Source organism: Cryptomeria japonica, chromosome 2, assembly GCF_030272615.1.
Source record: "Cryptomeria japonica chromosome 2, Sugi_1.0, whole genome shotgun sequence".
Taxonomy (NCBI): domain Eukaryota; kingdom Viridiplantae; phylum Streptophyta; class Pinopsida; order Cupressales; family Cupressaceae; genus Cryptomeria; species Cryptomeria japonica.
In genome coordinates, this window is record NC_081406.1 from 417,365,265 (window position 1) to 417,385,116 (window position 19,852).

Consider the following 19,852-nt stretch of genomic DNA (forward strand, 5'->3'; position numbering starts at 1 on the left):
TTGTTGTCCTCATTTTTTGTTTTAAAAAATGGACTATTACATAAATTTTTTGTCTAAAAATGAAAATTTTACTCTATGGAACGCTTCTCGAGGCAAAATTTCAGCTTACCTTTGGATTGGACTAATCTTCAGTCCATCCTCAAACCACATTTCAACTTTCATCGCATTCTGAGTTCGTTTGCTGTGTTTTTCCTTCAATTTTGGGTTTTTTCTTCTTGACTGCAGGTGGAAAATTTTCCTTAAGTTGCAAGTTTTATGTTTTTCTTTGTTTTAGTGTTTGTAGGGAAATTTTAAGTTAATTACAAGTGCACTTTATGAAAAATAGAACTTGTAACTTACTTTTTATTTTCCCCTTGTTGCTTTTTGGCTTTTTTGTCATTGCAAGAACTTTTTGGACATTTTACAAGTGAACTTTAAATTATAGAGTTTAAATAAAACTTGTAATTCCTTTAAAAAGTTCCACATAGGCGATTTTAAGTTATGATAGGGGTTTTTTCTCCTCCATTACAAGTTTAATAAAGTCACTTTAAGTTGTAATAGGGATTTTATTTCCCTATTACAAGTTTTATTTTTAAGTTGTTTTTGTGACTTGTAAAAGGAATTTTATTTTCCCTTTTACATGCATTTTAAACTTGTCATTTCTCCTCAAGAACCTGATCAGCAATATTGGATGATTTTGTTGAAAGTTTCAATCGATTTTTGTGGAGAAATCTTAGGAGGAGGAAGGCATTTTGGCTTCGTGCCTATTTTCATGCATCTTAGAACTCTTTTCACGCCATTTGGTAGATTCATTTGCTGGTTATAAGGTGTTGAAACAACAACACATGTTGTAGAAATACCATGATTTGCCTTCGGAATTTTGCCACGAATCCTCTTCCTCAGTCGTTTTTGCTTGTCTTGCCTAGGTGGGGAGTTTGGATGAAGATTTGACCAATTCTCATGCCATTTTGATAGCTGTTTTTGCTGCATAAGGCGTTTTTGAAAAACATGGCTAGGTTTTGGATCGCCTTTTTGATGTCTATTTAAGAGTTTCAATCTTCTCTTTCAAGGATTGCTTCTTGCTTCTTGGAGGACGTTTTGATTGATCAAGGTATGTTATTTTCCTTTCTTCTTTCTTTTCATTTCTTGTTTTTGGTTTCTTTTGATTTCCTTGGTCAATTTGTATATGTTAGTTTTGTTAGTTCTTGCCTAAAATCGGTTTTGTGAGAGATTTCCCCCTTTGTTCCAAGTTTGCAAAGCAATTTGTGAAATTGCATTGTCTTTCCCCATTTTTCCTCTTTACTTGCATTTGGGATTTAAAAACCCGATTGCAAGTAAGCTGAAAATAATTGATCTTCCCCTTTGGTTGAAAAACCTTAACCATTATTTGGTGAAATTCCAAGTTTCTAAGTTAAAAAAAACTCATCCTTTCAAAATCGGGTTTTTAAAACCGGATTACAAGTTGAAAGTTCTTCCCATTTTCTTGAAGTTGATCTTCCCAAAATCTTTCCATTTTCATCCATACTCATTACCATCATCCGTACCTACCGTTCCTGCCATTTCACGCATGTCAAAATCTCATTTTTCACTCACTTCTTCATTTTCCTTTTTACAAGTACACTTGCATTCAGGTTTCAGAAGTTCGATTGCACATTTGTTTTTCCCCACTTGTATACTTGTAAAACATTCTCCAAGATCTGAAATTGGTCAAAAGCCAAGTTTCAAGCATCCCCATTTATTCCTCATCTTCCTCTCACAAAGTTGTCAAGTGTAAGAGTTAGAGTTTTTCCCATTTGAAGAAGAGAAGATGATAGTTGCAGCTGATCTTGATGTTGCTTTGATACTCTTAAGTCTTCATCGCAGCATACCAGGTTGTTCTTCAATGTCAGATTTACTATCATCCTCCGTTCCAAAGAAGATGAAATATAAATTTGATAAGTAGCAGAATGAGGTTTCTCCTTCACAAGTTTCCTCTACCATGGATCATATCAAGGATACGGAAATAGGGCATGTTGACATGTCAAATTTCATCAAAAGGGTGGAGGATCCGCAAGATAGTAATATGCAGCGACTGTTGGACAACCACATTCACCTTGCTTCTTCTTTTCCGGTGGCTTCCCTAGAATATGAGTTTGTTCTTGCTTGTGCTCACCATTTTGATAAAGAGACAAGAACTATCAGAAATGATGATGGGGAGGCAATAATCCGTCTTGATGTGGATACTATTGACAAAGTTTTCAGAATACCATCAACACCTGTGTATATGGAGATTTCCAAAGATAGTGTAGCTGATTATTATGTCAAGAGAGAAAAAGATTGCAAACGTCACATTAACAGGTGGATCCATGAGCCACGTTCTGCTTTCACACGGTGGGCTAAGTTGTACCGTTGTGACTTGAAGTGAGAAATTGGAGACATCATTACTCTTCTCAGCAGGATGTTGGGACTAGAGCATTCTAATGTTTTTGAGCCCTAGATGTATCAGTTTATCATGTTCATAAGGCAGTCTCATCACATTTCATGGGCAAAAATTATTAGTGACGCTTTGTGTGAACAACTTGCAGCAACCCCTACTACCATGACATTCTATATGAACTCATACTTGGTGTATTTAGCAACATCACTTAGATATTTCCCTGGTCTTTTTACCAATGGTGATCGCTCGCTTATACCTGTGTGGGAGAACTATGATTAACTGCTTTTGGGACCCAACAAATTAAATTTCAGGAAGGTTCAGGATGCATTCTTTGGTTATTTCATGTGTCAGTTTGACAAGACTCTAAAGAGTAGAAGAGTATCAGATGAGGGATGGGAAAGAGTGAATGAATATTGTTGCTTGTTCCTTCAATTCCCGACTTTCACTTACATGAGAGTTGGATGTTACAGTGAGCAACCATACATGCTCCCTAGATACTTAACTGATAAGATTATTCTTATGGAGTTGGGAAGACAGATCATGGCGGTTTATGCACATCAATTTGTCAAGCATAAGGTTGGCATGGGGATTTCTACAACTAACCCATTGAAGACTGGCCGGTATTCCCTTGTTACATCCACCAAAGCCAAAGCTATGGAGACCGAAATGCAGGAGATAAAACTCAAAAGGTTTAAGTCGAGCTGATTTTGATTACCGAGGTATGAAGGAGAGAATTAAAAAGTCCTTCATACATGTGCATCGCATAGAGGATATATGGTTGGATATTCATATAGAAAAGGAGGTTCATAAGATGGATTATTGTAGGCTCACCTTTGAGCAGATTATTGATTTGAACCTGATGAACATTCCGCAAGGAATGATTGATGATGGGAATGTGCTTGATCCAAAATATGTTTCACGAAGAGTTGATGAAGCCCCACTTCCTTTAATTCAATGGTCACATAAAGAATGCACTTCCATTCTTGAGAGATTTCAGCCTATCCTAGCTAACACCAACACTTGGCTCAAAGCTAATGGTGTTAGACTCATGAAGATCAAGCTTGGAAGAGAAGATGATTCTACAGGACCCCTCGGATGCAAATCTGAAATCCAGATAGATAACAAGGAAGGTGCATCATCTTCGGGCACAAGAATCAAGTTGCGAGTTAGTCGGGTGATGGTAATTCCTCCTGAAGAGGCGACGGTTCGTGGGAAGGAGAAATCCTAGCTTCACATTCATGTGATTGATCCTGAAGATCCAGAAGAAGGACAACATTTAGATGATGCTTCTAAGTCACTAACTTCGGAGTCACCTCATGAGGTTCCTTCCTCAATCCCCATTGTACTACCTTTGTCTCCTCCTGACACAGATGTGGATGCTTCCTCCATTATTCATGATGTTCCTACAATAGTGGATGAGTCTCCTCAGGATGCCATTCCCATTTCAGCAGTTGAGCCACCTCTTGATTATCAACAATAGAGTTTGTTGGAAATCTTCGAGGATACTCTTGCATGTATTCAGTTGTCAGAGATTGATACCTCTACTTCCGGCTTTGAGGAGTTTATGAGACAATCCTCATGTCCTTTGGTTACTGAGCAAACAATGGTTGCTATCCACACAGATGCTTCCCCCAGGATGACCACGATTGTTGAAATAGAAACTACTTCTCCTCTACTTTCAGCTACCCTTGAAGGAGAACTAATGGCTTTACCTCCATGGCTTAGTTCTTTCACTCCGAAGAGAAAGAAGCAAGAAATTTCTCCTGATGTCTTTGATTATCAGCAACTTAGGCAATCAAGACCCAAGGTTGCTAAAAGAGCCAAGACGATCTCAAGGGTAACAATTGACAGTAACAAGATGAAGGTGGCTGAAATTGTCGATCCTCTTGTAGACAAGCCACATGAGGAAATGCAAGCTGCTGATTACAGGGTCACAAGGGTAGAATTGGGTAAGCAAACGCATGAAGTGGTCAAGCATGATGCCCAACAGTCCGTAGCTTCACTAGTACAACGATATGACGAGCTTCTAGCAAAGAAAGACAAGCTAGAAGAGGAGAATAGGCAACTTGTTACAGCTGTTCAAAGGATCACTAAATCTGCTAGTGGAGGGAGCAATCCTTCAAGTTCTTCCGCTCACAAGAATCAATTCAAGGAGTTGAGAGAGCTGTTCAAAAGGTACAAGCATTGGAATCTTGGGTGGATCAACTTCATGATTTATGTGCACAGGTCTTGAAGGAGGTTTTTCAATTGATGCTCAAATTGAAGACCATTGAGGAACAATTGAACTAAGTTTCTGACGCTTTCAAACAGAACTTGGAAAAGGTGGAAGATAGCTTGACAACATGGCTCAAGATTCCTCAACAAAAGTTGAGTGTTCTTCTAGAACATCAAGTTATTCCTTCGAGGGTTGTATATCTAGAATACTAGGAGCTCTTGGAGAACAAAGCCCTTGTTCTCAAGTCACTTGTTGAAGACATTAATGGTTCTATGAGACTGCGATTGGAAGTATGTCAGGATATTGTTTCTCGTTGTGAGAAAGCTTCTTGCAATATCATGGATCACATTGTGGAATTATTATCAAAAGAAAGGGTTCTCTCAGATCTACAGTTGAAGATTCATCATGAGTGGAGGAGTGAACCATTTTCAGCTGCATCTATCCAAGCTTTGGTTGCCCATCAAGTCTTCTTGTAGGAAATTCAGTCTTCCTTTGAGAAGAATAATGCCACAATCCTTCGTTGTAGCGATGTTATTGTGAAAACCATGATCGTGACAAAGAATACCCATGAATTGAATCCTGATGAGCTGCAAATGATCATCCAGAAGTTCAAAGGATTCATGTCTTCACATGTTGCAACCTAAGTGTTTTTTGACACTTAGTTACATTTTTTCAGAATTGTAATCTCTTAGTTGTAGTTTCTCTTTTGACATGTTTACTTGTAAAAACATTTTGTAAATTGCAAGTTAAGTCATTACTTGTGCTTTTGTAATTACAAGTAGACGAGTTACAAGTCAATTTAGAACAGGACTTGTGACTTTGAACAAGTCATAGTTAGTTATTGAATAAGTCTTGGTGGTTGAGAGAATTTCTCAAGTTAGTTAGGATCCTCCCACCTTTTTCTCAAGACTCCTCTCCTATAAATACTTGAGAGGGTCTATTGTAATTTTTATCTTTTATAAACCAAGCAAAAACTCTGCCAAATTTGCAGCAAAGAAGTCTTTGAGCTTTTGTGTAAATTGAAGAATTGAAAGGAATAGAAGAAGATTGCTCAAGTTTTGAGTCTTTGTGCTACATTCTTGAGTTTGTGTTCCATATTATCTTTCTTGCAAGTGTTTCTTAGAGAGCTTAATCAAATTTGATTTGTAGTCTTTGTGCTGCAAGTATTGGTGGTTAATATAGATTAGAGTAAACATTATTTTAGGAAGAGCTGTAAGACTTTGTGCTTACACTTGTTCTTGAAAGAAATTAGAAATAGATTTTGTGATAAGAAATAGTTGTGAGTCTTTGAGCTTATAGTAGTTCTTACTGTTTTGTGTAAAAGAGAATAAGATATGTCAGACTTTATGCTGCTATAATTTGTTCTTGATATTATTAACATAGAAAATGGTAGATAGGACTTCATATATTCAAGTCTTTGAGCTTGATATTGCTGTCCCGTCTCGAAAGAAGTGACGGAAGTCTTTGAGTTTTCAGGAAACTTCATTTCCTTTCTCTCATTTCATTTCAAAAAGTTGTTACTGCTGTTTTACGTTAAATTGCTATCACTTTTCTGTGGATAGAAAAGGATATTGGCTTTCTTGAGAAAATAAGAAAGGCTGCTGTTCCATCCTATTTTAGTTTTAGTATTATATAGATAGGGGGAGCCTTCCCTTAATTAGGAGAGTACCATACTCACACACTATAGGTGAAGCCACAATTTCGTATATTTACCCAAGTGTACAAAATTTTCAACCAACAAATTTCAAACTATGGTATAAGGTTTCTCTCCTAAATTTCTTCCAACACTAGGGTTTGTTTACACATCTGATTTTCTGACTTTAATTGTGGGAATCAGTTCTCTATTGATTCTAAATTATTTAAACACCTCTCAACCTAGTTTTAGTCTCCATTTATGAATCTAGCTTACTAGCTTTTCAATTTCAACATCTTGGAAGTCATCTTTCTTTAGAAGAAATTTCTATAGGTTTTGTTACTTATGTATAAAATAATTAACTTCAAATTATTGCTCCAATTTAATGTCCCCTTATGTAAATTCTTAGGAATTAGGGATTATCAACTCACAAAATCAATTACACGAGACTTCTTTCCAATCAAAGACTCTAAATATTGTTTATAAACTTATATTGATGATAATTGCTACCACTTAGTATAAAAATGATATATTATGATCTGCTTATAAATGTTTTTCTTTAGGATATACAATCAATACCTCTTATAATATGACGATCTTGATCACTATATGATATATCGCTTGCAAATGAATATCTTGGATAATCGTAATCACTGTATGTCAATCAAGAATTCAGATCTGCAATAAGGTGGATAATCGTTGCTATTTCTGATATAGATTATGGGGATTATGCAGTAACCACTTCTGTCTAACTATAAAATGTTTTATATCATAATGATGTCACCTATATTACTTTTGATTTTCTTTCTTGCAGGATGGTGTCACATTTAAGATTTATAAGGCATTTGGTTAAATGATTTTTGTTTTGCGATTCTTGGCAGGTATGGGATTTGAATAGACGAGCATTGGCATGTTATATCCAGTGGGAATCAAACATCACTGCATTTACTGTTATTCAGGGAACTTCTTGCATGTATGATGTGTATTTGTTATCTTGTTAAATAAATCTCTGTTTTGGTTCAATTTCTTTTTAATTATTTTACACTTTGGGTATTGTATTTAACTTTTTGTTCAATTGATAATGTATAGTACATTTTCCAATCTGGCTAAGTGGAATGCTTTTGAAGTTTGGACAACTACCCTCTAGAATCATTATGTCCTCAGTAGCATCTATAATTTTGTCAATCTAGTCAGCGTGATTACTTTCTTCTATGAATTATATTATCATTGTCTTTGACAAATGTGACCATGTTCAAATAGAAGGTTAAAGTAATGATTTTCAATACAGGTATCTTGGGGATGACCTAGGAAATGTTGCTGTTGTCAAATATAAGAAAGAAAAGGGAGAAATTTCTCGGATGCCCTATCATATTCCTGTACACATAGTACAAGGTAATCTTTCTTTGATATATGCTTTGGTGAACAGTTCATGTTAACAGATGAATGGAATCACAACTAAGGAGTGCCCTATTTATCATATAAAAATATCACTAGACCAGTGGTAGACCGTAGAACCATTTCTTTCCTGATATGTAATGAGAGTACCTTTAACATTTCAAATATTTTACTTCTTTTCCTTTAATGGTGTGCAACAGATGCATTAAGCACTCCCTCTGGAATGAAATATTACATGATTGTTCTAGGGCATTGTTAAACTAGCCTTTTGGAGCTAGACATGGAGGATGCCCTTTCTTATAGCTCCCATACAAGATCATTTTATTACATTGATTTTATATCCGCAATTTTGTATGATATGCCAGTTTAAGTATCACTTTCATATTTGGTTTTAATGTTTCGTAGTTTGAGGATTTTTTTCCACCATAATATTTATCTATTGTTTTCAGTTGTTAGAGCTGCTTTTGATACTCTTGACCATTCATGTAGATTGGTCATTCGTGGGTATTAATATAATTTTGTAACTTCCTACCTTCTTTAGCATTTATGATTTCTAAATCTTTTTTGCCTTGGTGAAGAGATTCCTTAGTTAACTGTTTGGTGAAGATTTCCAAGGGATGCCTCTATGGTTGCATTGGTATTGCATGGAACTTTTAAAGAATGATAGTATGAGAAGATACAGGTAATTTTTCTGCACATTCTGATATGTGTTTCTACTCAAGAACTAAGGTAATGGATAGACATTTCTTTTGTGATTTGTCCCAATTGCACAATAGGGAAAAGTGGGATGGTTGCATCAAGCCTCCTAGGGTAGAATCCTTAAGAGGAATGTAACTATTTAATTTTGTTGGTTGAAAATTTTGTACACCCGGGAGGATGTGCAAAATTGTGGTTTCAGCCACAACACGTGAGTATAAACTCTCTCCTAATTTAGGGAAGGCTCCCTCTTTTCTAACACTTAACTAAAACTAATTTAATCTAATATGGATAGGACAACAACCTTTCCTTTTTTTCTCAGAAAAGATTATGTTCTTTTCTCTTCATAGAAAAGAAACAACAATTTTGAAGGAATAATAACAACTACTTTTAAACAAAACCAAGAAAGGAAATGAAGTATCCTGAAAGCAAAAAGATTTCCGTCACCTCCTCTGGGATGAGAAAGCAGCAACCAAGCACAAAGTCTTGAGTTTCTAAAATCCTATTTACCCTTTTCAGAATGATGCAATAAGAACAACGCACAACATATTGCAGTGCAAAGTCTACAAGTACGCTGTTGGTTTTTGTAACTAGGTAGAAAAATAAAAGTTGAATTCTGATTGCCGAAGGCAACATTAGAATTCAACTAAGTAATAGGGCTGGACCCATTGTTACTATGTGGCGTGTGAATTAGTTATGTATTGTTCATTTGTAATGGGCTGAGCCCAATAACCATACGTTGTTTTATGATAGGACCATTTCCTAACGTGTGGACCCATAAATGTTCACACGCAACACATTATGTATTCCTCCACATGAAACGTGTGAAACACACACCTTAATGTAACGTGTGGGCTTATTTGCATTTTATGTTGGCGCCAAAACAATAAATGGTCGACCTAAGGTCAGACCAAAATAAGGCAATGCCTCATATATATGCGCATTCAATTGAAGGGAAAGAATCATCATTTTTGGTGCTGCGAAATACTTCTGCTATAGTGCGAAATACTACAGTCTACTGCAAAGATAGCAAACAAGTTGAAGCCCTTGAATCACACACAAATCTGTTGTTATGAGATAAGTTTGTTTTCAGCTAATAATTGTGCCCTAGTTGGGTTGTTATTGTACTTACAATTCACTATAACATAATCAGATCTGAGGATCTGTTGTTGCTGGGTTTTTCCTCCAAGAGGAAGGTTTTCCCAGGGTATTTGTGTCTCTGTGTTCATTTTGTTTATCTCTATTTATCAGCAAACAATTTAATTAGGAGCTAATTCTGATTTCTGGGTTCTTATATTAATCTGAAAGGCTAATTTCAACATATGATGCACCTTCAAGTCACTTTAAATGGGAATTACTACAAGCACAAAGTCTTGCAACTCTTCTTAGATTCTAATAAAAAACTAAACTAATTCAACCTTCAATATTTGCAGCACAAAGTTTGCAGATATTTAGAGTGAAGGTCTTCTCAATAACTTCTCACAACTTCAAGCAAGTACAAATAAATGTCCCAATATAACATAAGAACACAATGGACACAAAGTATGGCTTCAACACAAAGTCTGAAATTCCAAACTCTTTGATATTACTTGAGAGAAAACAATTTACAATTATAAAGCTCAAAGTCTCTATGAGTGCAAAATTTTGCAGAGTTTTCTTGCTTGCCAAAAAGATAAAATGACATAGGGCACCCTCACGTATATATAGGAGAGGGGCTGAGAGCAAAATATGGGAGAAGTCTAACTAACGAAGACTTTTTCCACAACAAACTAACTAACTGGCTTATTCAAATTACAGTTCTATTGCTAACCAACTTGTAATTTGTTCACATGTAATTACAATTTACAAAGTTACAAGTGAAAGTTCACTTGCAATCATGATCCTGACATTACATGTAATTTGTCGAAAACAAAATGCTTATACAAAAAGTAAGTGTTGAAAGACACTTTTATTCTTTTCCATCTCTGGCCATGAGGGATTGGAAACTGTTGATAGATTTCTGCAACTCATCAGGATCCATAACTGCTGTATCCCTGGCCACTGCAACAGTCTTAATGATGACATCAGAATATCTAACTGTTGCCTCTCTGTGTTTTTGAAGAGTGGTGTGCATCTTATGAAAGAATACTTGGAAATTCACGAACTTGTGGATCGAAGCTACAACAAATTGCTCCGATTCCAACTCCCGACGAAGACTCGACACTAAGTCTGCAAGAATCAAATTTTCAGTGAGCATCTCTCCATCACGACTTAAGATTTTGCAAGATATTTTGTCAAAACTGGAGATGATATCCTGCTCAGCTTCATCACTCATTTCAAGGGTGACTTGCACGTCTTTGATGACCAATGACTTATTTGTCATGAGCTCTTCAAATTCTATGTATCTATCTCTGTTTGGAATTACCATATTGCTGCACAAAATTTCCAGTTTGATTCGGTCCATCTCATGCCAAATCTTCAATTCTTTCTCAATTGAAATGAGACTTTGGTTGAAAGTTTCCAAGGTCTAATTTAGCTTTACCTTTGCTTCTCTTACATTGCTCAGCACGTGCAATGCTTTCTTCACCACTTGAGTACCCTGATTAATCAGCTGATCCACCCAAGAATCAACTGCCTTAGCCTTTTGAGCAGCTTTCTCCAATTGTTTTATAGATTCTTCAGATGTGGAGGAGGTCAAAGGATCAACCTGCTTTGAAGTATTTGTGATCTTTTGGATCATCGTGATGAGTTGTGAATTCTTCCCTTTGAGCACATTCTTCTTTGCTAGCAGCTCATCGTAGCTTTGGACCAGCGAAGCTACTGAATCTTGGGCATCATGCATGAGACCAGAATGTGTCTGTTTCCCAAGTTCCACCCTCGTGAGCCTGTAGTTTGACAGCTGCATTTCTTTTGGTGGTTTATCAACTAGAGGCCCACTTCTGCATATTTCATTTTATTGCTATCTACCACCACGTGTGAAACTGTCTTCACTTTCTTACTGACCCTTGCCTTTGGTCTCCTGATCTGCTGAAAATCAAATATGTTTGGAGAGATCTCTTGCTTCTTTCTTTTGGGTGTGATTGAACTCAACCAAGGGGGTAGTTCTAATGAGTTCTCATATGAGATTGCAACCATGGTTTCTGAAGAAACAGGCTTAATCTATACCACAACTATCACTCTAGGAGGAGCCTTTGTCTGAACAACAACAAGCGTCCGTTCGGAGGACAAATCATGACTTACTTCTGTCATGAACTTATCAAAACTCATAGCAGAAGTATCAACCTTAGGAAAAGAAACATTGCACAAGATGGCATACGAGGGATTCACATCGAAGACATTCTTCAAGCCACCGTGAGAAGTCTCAACAGGTACTTCTATGCTAGCACAGGTAGATGTACTTTGTTCCACATGAACGGTGGAGAAAGAATCCACATCCGTATCAATTGGAGACATGGGTACATCCGATGATAATTGGGGAAGGGCTGTATGAGGAGAATCCGAGCCTATAGGAGGTGATTCTACTGTATTCTCCTCATGAGTATCATTGTTAGCATCAATAACCTGTATTTGCACTTGTGGTTTCTCCTTCCCTTTGAGTGACACTTCTGGTGGAGGAATAGCCAAAGCCCTGCTAACCCTCAACTTGATTCTAGTGCCAGAAGAGGAGGCACCTTCTTTGGACTTGATCCTGACCTCAGACCTTCGCCCAACAGGTCTAGCTGAATCACCTTCTGCTCCACCTTTAATCTTTATGGTCTTGACATTATTGTTCTTCAGCCAAGAATTGGTGTTTGCAAGAATGGGCTGAAATCTATCAAAGATAGAATCACATTCCTTCTTTGACCATTGAGGAGAAGGAAGAGGCGCTTTAACAACTCTTTGTTCTATGTACTCCAGATCAAGGATCTTTCCATCATCCAGCATTCCTTTTGGGATCTTGGTCAAATCAAGATCTACTATTTGCTCCAAGGTGAGCCTTCTGTAATCCATTCTTCTGATATCTTCTTCAGTGTGAAGATCAACCCATATATCTTGGATGTGATGAACATGAGTGAAGGCCCTCTTGATTTTGTCCTTCATCCCTCGATAATCAAAATCTTTCCTCTCCTTGAACTTTCTCAATTTGATTTCTTGAAGTTTGGTCTGCATTTGCTTGAGATTCTAACGAGATTGTTGAAAGGTGCTTTGATCTGATTTCTTGTAGACTTTGTGCTACAAGTATTAAGGGTCAAATTATTGTAGTTAAGTTTTGCAAGACTTTGTGCTTGTGGTTCTCATTTGAATTAGTTCAGTAGTGCACCATATCAGCAGACTTTGTGCTGTTATATGTTGTACGTTGTTCTTATTTAAATCATTTTGGAAAGGTAGATATGATACCGAAAAGTAAAGACTTTGAGCTTTGTTTTTATTTTCTCGTCTCGACGAAGCAACGAAAGACTTTGAGCTTTCACAAAGACTTCACTTCCTTTTTGTATAAACATTCTTGTAATTGTTAAAGTTCTTTAAGTTGCTGAATTTGTTTCTTTAACTGCTGTTTCTTTTCTAGGAAGAGATAAGAATATCATCTTTTCTGATAAAAGAGAAAAAGATGTTGTCCCACCCTAGTTAGATTAGTGTTTAGTTAGTAATAGTAGAAAAGGGGGAGCCTTCCCTTAAATTAGGAGAGTTTTTAACTCACACTCTGTAGTTGAAACCACAATTTTGCAACATCTTCCTAGATGTACAAAATTTTCAACCGACAAAATTATATATGTTTTTATATATTTTAAATGTTAAAAAAATATATATAGTAAAATTGTATAGCGTCAAAGGGCTTAAACTAGGTTTAATGCAGGGGTGGATTAAGCTAGGATTAGTGGTGTTATTAAAATTTTCGATATTATTAAACAATGGAGACGAAGTCTAAAAGATCCCTAACCCAATTTTTTCAAGTCTGCCCCAAAATTTGATGTTATGCGCAACTGTTTGTTTGCTGATAAGTCTTTGGCCAGCGTATGTTGGAAGGGTTTTAATTGATATTTCTTGTTTTGATTGCTTTTTGATGTTTATGAAAGATTCTTGAATTCTATATGAAAGAAATTGCTGATTTAAACTAGTATAATGCATAACACGTAAAGAAGGCAATCAAGGAAACTTTCTTTTGCTTAAAAGAGTGATGCACATACCATTAACATGATCCCGTAAGTCTCATATAAATTTCCAGCTGATGGAATATAGAAATCAGCTCCAATAATTTACTAAAAACCCTAAATACACCCTAGGGTTTGATGCCCTTCTTTCCAAAATGGAGCGGCTAGTGGAGAATAAGCTGGAAATGGATGAAATTGACCTCTAGAAGGTCTGCCCTGCTAATAACTGAAGGAAATCTGCCCTCCAACTAATAAATCTGCACTCTAAACTCAAAAGAAGGCTGCCAACTTCACCCTGAATCTAGAAACTGTTGAAACCTGACATTGGGAGAGGTGGGTTTTCGTCCAAATCTCCGAATTCTTCCAGAAGTTTGCATTCTTTGAACCTCCAAGCTGCTTAAACCCTTAAGCCTGTTGCTGTTCTCAATTTTGAAGTCATAAGAATGAGATAAGATGAGAAAGTTGCTTTTATAACCTCTCCCAAGATGTTCGATCTATTTGAGAGTTACTATTTGGCCTTTAAAAACATAAAATAAGTTTGAGGGTCTATTTTCTCATTGAGAACTTGGCTCCCCCTTTAAAAACAACTTAAGTTACTAGGATGGGGGACACTTTTTACTATTCATCTAATGTTTTTCAGTTACTATTCACTTTTCACTATTCACATAAGGCCAACATTAGAATGACAATTTTAATTATAGATATAACTCCCAAACTTCAAACTGAAAGGTCTGTGAAGCTCCCAGCTGAGCCCCACAACCCAGGTTGGGTCCCAAACCACCCTACTGACCTACGAGACCCTAAATAGTAGGTCAACCTCCACAAAAATTTGAGATGCCTAAGGAAGGGACATTACAAAGTCTCCTTAAATAGTCAAGTACAAGACGATGTTTCTAAACGAAACAATCGTGAACTGAAGCTAGAAATAGAAATATAAACTACCTAAGTTAACTAAGATAACTAGATGACCATTAGGAACATTACATTATTTTAATACCCTCTCTTAATGGTCATCGTTCTAACTATCAAGAAAAAAAATAGAGAAGGTTGCCCCCTTCTTCTCAGAACGTTCTGCAACATGAGCCTGCCATTGACCCTCCCAGAATCTACAAAACTTCTGGATATCACCACAAATTATCCAACTTGTCATTGGGTAACAAAGTTGTCCCTCCCTATAGCTAGAGACACCAAGAACAACCGCATAAACCCAAACCATAATTTTGAGAAAAAAATCGACAAACCCTTCACTGCTTAGAAAAAACAGCCACAAACTTTTGTAGATGAGCACGACACCCCAAAACAAACTGCAAGAAGCCACAACGTTTGAGGAAAAAAATGCCAAACTCAGAAACTGAAGATTACAAAGCATGGTTTTTTCAGAAAAAAACGGTAAAAACCTACGATAGGAACATTTGAACCCATGATTTTTGAGGATAAAATCAGGCAAAACCCATAATCCCACGCAAACATCGCGAATTGCAGATGACCAGACACAATTTTTGAGGAGAAAAATCGATCAAAACCGAACATGATTTTTGAGGTGAAAAATTGATCAAAACCCAAGACACAAAATCTGAGACACGAATCAAAATACAAAACTTAGTTTTTGAGGAACAACGGTAAAACCCTTTAACAAAACAATTTTTAAGGCAAAAAATCGCACAAAATCCACAATAATTTTTTATGGACAAAAATTATGAAAGCCTCCCAGAATTTTTAAGGGAAAAAAATTATTAAAAAACCCACCAATAATTTTTAAGTGAAAAAATTATAAACCCAAAATAATTTTTTGTAAGGGAAAAAATTGTTTTAAAACTTTCATAGTGCGATAGAAGAAAACACATCGGACAGAATACACCCATCACAATCATCACAAAACACCCGTGATGCAAAAGAAAACCTTAGGCCGCGGTTGTAGAAAATTATAGAAAGCCCTTGTATCTGAAAACTTTGGGTGCAAAACAAACTTTACGCGGGAAATAAAACTTGAGGTCGCTGCCCAAAAAAAAACAAAGAGAAAAGACCCATCGTCAAAAACATGCCACCACCATGCACAGGAGCCCGCAAAGAATGTAAGGTCATGCGGCTATGGAAGACACGAAAATCACACCGTAAGAACTCCATCGCATGGATTGCAAACGTGTGAGGAAAAAAATGCACCGTTGCATCCAAAAAAACACAGATCTGACACGGAAAGGCCGCCCAGAATTGCGACGCCCAGAAAATCATTTGTGCTGCCACAAAAACCTAACCAATAGAAAATCGCGATGAGAAGTGAAACCCTTGTGTGCTTTAGAAAATCGCTCAAAAAAATGTCGTCGCGAGTGTTGGTTGAAAATTTTGTACACTTGGGGAATATGCAAAATTGTGGTTTCAGCCATAATGTGTGAGTATGATACTCTCCTAATTTAGGGAAGGCTCCCCCTATGTACAAACTAAACTAATCTAATATGGGTGGGACAACAATCTTTCTTCTTCTTTCAAGAAAAATTATACTCTTTTCTCTTCACAGAAAAGTAATCGCAATTGGAAATAAATAACAGCAAATACAGAAATGAGACTTTTTTGTAGGATTTTTGGAACATAAAGGGAAGCAAAGTTTCCATGAAGGCACAAAGACCTCCGTCACTTCCCCGGGACGGGAAAACAGAAAGAAAGCTCAAAGTCTTCAACTATTTATTCTCCTATCAAACTTTTTAGATGATTTTCTGCTAACTAAGCACAATATGTAGCAGCTCAAAGTCTAACTACATGATGCAGTTCACCTTATATGCACAAGCCTAAAAAATAGAAGTAACACAAAGTCTACAAGCTATCTTCCCTCTTGAGCTTTCCAAACTAGCTTCAAATATGATAAGCAACTCAAAGTCTGCAAGATCAAATCTGAAAACCAAACATGTAACTCTAAATACAATTAGCAACTCAAAGTCTGCAAGATTGAATTTAAATCCCTCTTTTACAATAGAACAAAACTCACAGTCAACTCCAAAAAATGTTGTCACATAACAACTTGAATTGGCGCAAAGTCTCAACACAACTTGCCTTTTTTATTGAAAGCAATCTGATTTACATCTAAGCTCAAAGTCTTAGAGTGCACATACAAATTGGCAGAATTTTGTTGCACTGCCAAAAGATATCAATTACAATAGACCCCCTTAGTATTTATAAGAGAGGAGCCTTGAGAAAAAGGTGGGAGGATCCTAACTAACTTGAAAAATTCTCCCAACCACCAAGACTTATTCAATAACTAACTATGACTTATTCCAACTACAGTCCTAATTGAACACAACTTGTAGGTGCTTTACATGTAATTACAAAAGTGCAAGTGATGAGTTAACTTGCAATTACAAAGTGATTTTTTACATGTAACTTGTCAAAACAAAATTACAAATGCATAACTAAAACTATTCCATGTGTCTAAAGACACGACTCTAACTGCATCATCCTTTGTCTGTGATGATCTTCATGTTGCTTCAGGATGCTAGAACTTGAAGTATTCTGGATTGGTAAAGACATCTTGAAACGGAACGGGAACTTGCATCCTTATCTTCTTGCTTGGGGTAGTACTAGCTTTTCAAGAGGGAAAGGGCCGCCTTCCTCTTTTCATGTCATGACAATCTTTGCCTTGAAAGCATTCTGTGCTCTCAACCATGAATTGTTGTTGTATCTCTTCTTTGTATCATCCTCCAATCTTGAAATCTGCTTGCACAATAAGGCCCATGCCTTAATCTATTGATTTGGTAGGTCGTGTGTGCAAACCGAATTGACAAGGGAAGGGATAAATTGATGCAAAAATGGGCTCACAAGTAAATTTCGGGTTTTGGAAGCTGCATTACATGAAAAACAAGAGCATTAACTTGCAATTGTGGAGAACAAATATGCAACTTCATATGTGTAATGGGTAAACACAAGTTTGCACTTGTAATTGGACCTTTAAAACTCATTTTCAAGTGTTTTTTGAGTGCATTTTGAACCAATTTCGGGTTCTGGATGGCTAACTGCAAGTGACGACCTTAAATGGGAAAAATGAATGAAGGTGTGAAACGAGTGGATGAAATGGTGGGAATGGTATGTACGGATGATGGAAATGAACATGAGTGAAAATGAAAAGATTTTGGGAAGATCATCTTTATGAAAATGGGAAGAACTTTCAACATGTAATCCGGTTCTAAAAAGCCGATTTTGAAAGGATGAATATTTTCCAATTTAGAAACTTGGAGTTTCACCAAAAGATGGTTAAGATTTTCCAACCAAAGGGGAAGACAACTATTTTCATCTTACATTTAATCGGGTTTTTAAATCCCTAATGCAAGTAAAGAGGGAAAATGGGGAAAGACAATGCAATTCACAAATTGCCTTGCAAGTTTGGAACAAAGGGGAAAATCTCTCACAAAACCGATTTTAGGCAAAACCAACATATATACAAACTTACAAATTGACCAAGGAAAACCAAACAAACAAGAAATAAAAACAAAAAAGAAAGGAAAGAAACATACCTTGATCAATCAAAACGTCCTCCAAAATACAAGAAGCAAATCCTTGAAATGGAAGATTGAAACTTTTAAATAGATACAAGGAGGAGATTCAAACCCTAGCCACGTTTTTCCAAAATACCATGTGCAGCAAAAACAACTGTCAAAATGGCATAATAAATGGTCAAATCTCCATCCAAACCCCAACGCCTAGGTGAAGGAAGCAAAAACGACTTAGGAAACAATGGATTCGTGGCAAATTTCAAAGGCAAATCGTGGTATTTTCAAACACGTTTTTGCTGTTAACATGCCATAAAAACAGCGATAATGTCTTCCAAATGGCATGGAGGGAGTTTCAAAATGCATGAAAATAGGCATGAAATCAAAACGCCTTCCTCCTTGAATTTCAACACAAAAATCGTTGGAAATATTCAACAAATTCCTCCAATATTGCTGGTCGGGTTTTTGAGGAAGAATGACAAGTTTAAAATTGCAAAGAACACATGAAATTGGGTTTCTAAAACCCATTTGCAAGTTTAAAAATGTCACTTTTTCATGCATAAGGAAAAATCGGGTTTGTGAGAGAAAACAAGAAGTTTAAAATACTTGTAACAAGAAAATAAAACTCCCATTACAAGTTTTAAACAACTCAACAAAAGACTAGTAAAGGGAAAATAAAATTCCCTTTACAAGTCACAAAAACAACTTAAAAAAGAAACATGTAATAGGGAAATAAAATCCCTATTACAACTTAAAGTGACTTTATAAAACTTGTAATGGAGGAGAAAAACCCCTACCATAACTTAAAATCACTTAAGTGGAACTTTTTAAAGGAATTACAAGTTTTATTTAAACTTTATAATTTAAAGTTCACTTGTAATATGTCTAAAAAGTTCCTGCAATGACTTAAAAGACAAAAAGCAACAAGGGGGAAATAAAAAGTAAGTTACAAGTTTTATTTTTCATAAAGCGCACTTGTAATTAAGTAAATATTTCCCTACAACACTAAAACAAAGGAAAAACTAAAATTTGCAACTTAAGGAAAATTTCCTACCTGCAATTAGGGAGAAAAAACCCGAAATTGAAGGAAAAACATAGCAAACAAACCCAAAATGCGATGAAATTCCAAATGTGGTTCGAGGATGGACTGAGGATTAAGCCAGTCCAAGGGTGAAGCAAAATTCTTCCTCGGGAAGTGTGCCTCAGAGTAATTTTTTAATTTTTTGACAATTTTTTTATGTAATGGTCCATTTTTGAAAACAGAAATGAGGACAACAGTGGGTAGTCCAAAAACGTCCATAAATTGCAGAAAAGTGACACGCCGAAAAGAAATACGACACAAAATTTGCAAAACATGCGGGTAGTAGAAAAATGGCCCTAAACAACTTCGTCCGCAACAGAGAAGAGTAGTGCAGCCACGATTTAAAAAAAAAGGAAATCGATCAAAAACCTCTAAACAAAACCCTTGAAAAAATTCCCAAGTTTTTTCATAAAAATGTATCCAAAAAACTTATGGAAAAAATAAATCCAGGTAAAGAGCACGAATTTCTGAAATTGGCCAAAGAATCATTTTGCTCTAATAACATATAAAATATTCGATATTTTTAAACAATGGAGACGAAGTTTCTTTAAATAGAAAAGTACAAGACGATGTTTCTAAACAAAACAATCGTGAATTGAAGTCAGAAATAGAAACTACCTAAGCTAACTAAGTGTTGTCCTCATTTTTGTTTTCAAAAATGAAGGACCATTACATGAAATTTTTGTGAAAAAATAATTTTTTTTACTCTATGGCATGCTTCCCGAGGCATAATTTTGACTAATCCTTGGACTGGCTTAATCTTCGGTCGATCCTCGAACTACGTTTCGAATTTCGTCGCATTCTGGGTTCGTTTGCTATGCCTTTCCTTCAATTTCTGGTTTTTTCTCCCTGATTGC

At 36.2% G+C, this 19,852-nt stretch overlaps 1 protein-coding gene across 4 annotated transcripts in view; it reads left to right on the top strand.

Annotated features, from left to right (window-relative positions):
- The window catches only part of LOC131062006 (uncharacterized), a 334,716-nt gene that overhangs the window by 98,969 nt on the left and 215,895 nt on the right, over window positions 1–19,852 (top strand). For all 4 annotated transcript variants that reach the window (XM_059216662.1, XM_059216661.1, XM_059216660.1 and 1 more), the window contains exons 5-6: window positions 7,125–7,216; window positions 7,532–7,635. In XM_059216662.1, coding sequence (XP_059072645.1) covers window positions 7,125–7,216; window positions 7,532–7,635 — 196 coding nt within the window. The remainder of the gene's footprint in view (window positions 1–7,124; window positions 7,217–7,531; window positions 7,636–19,852) is intronic.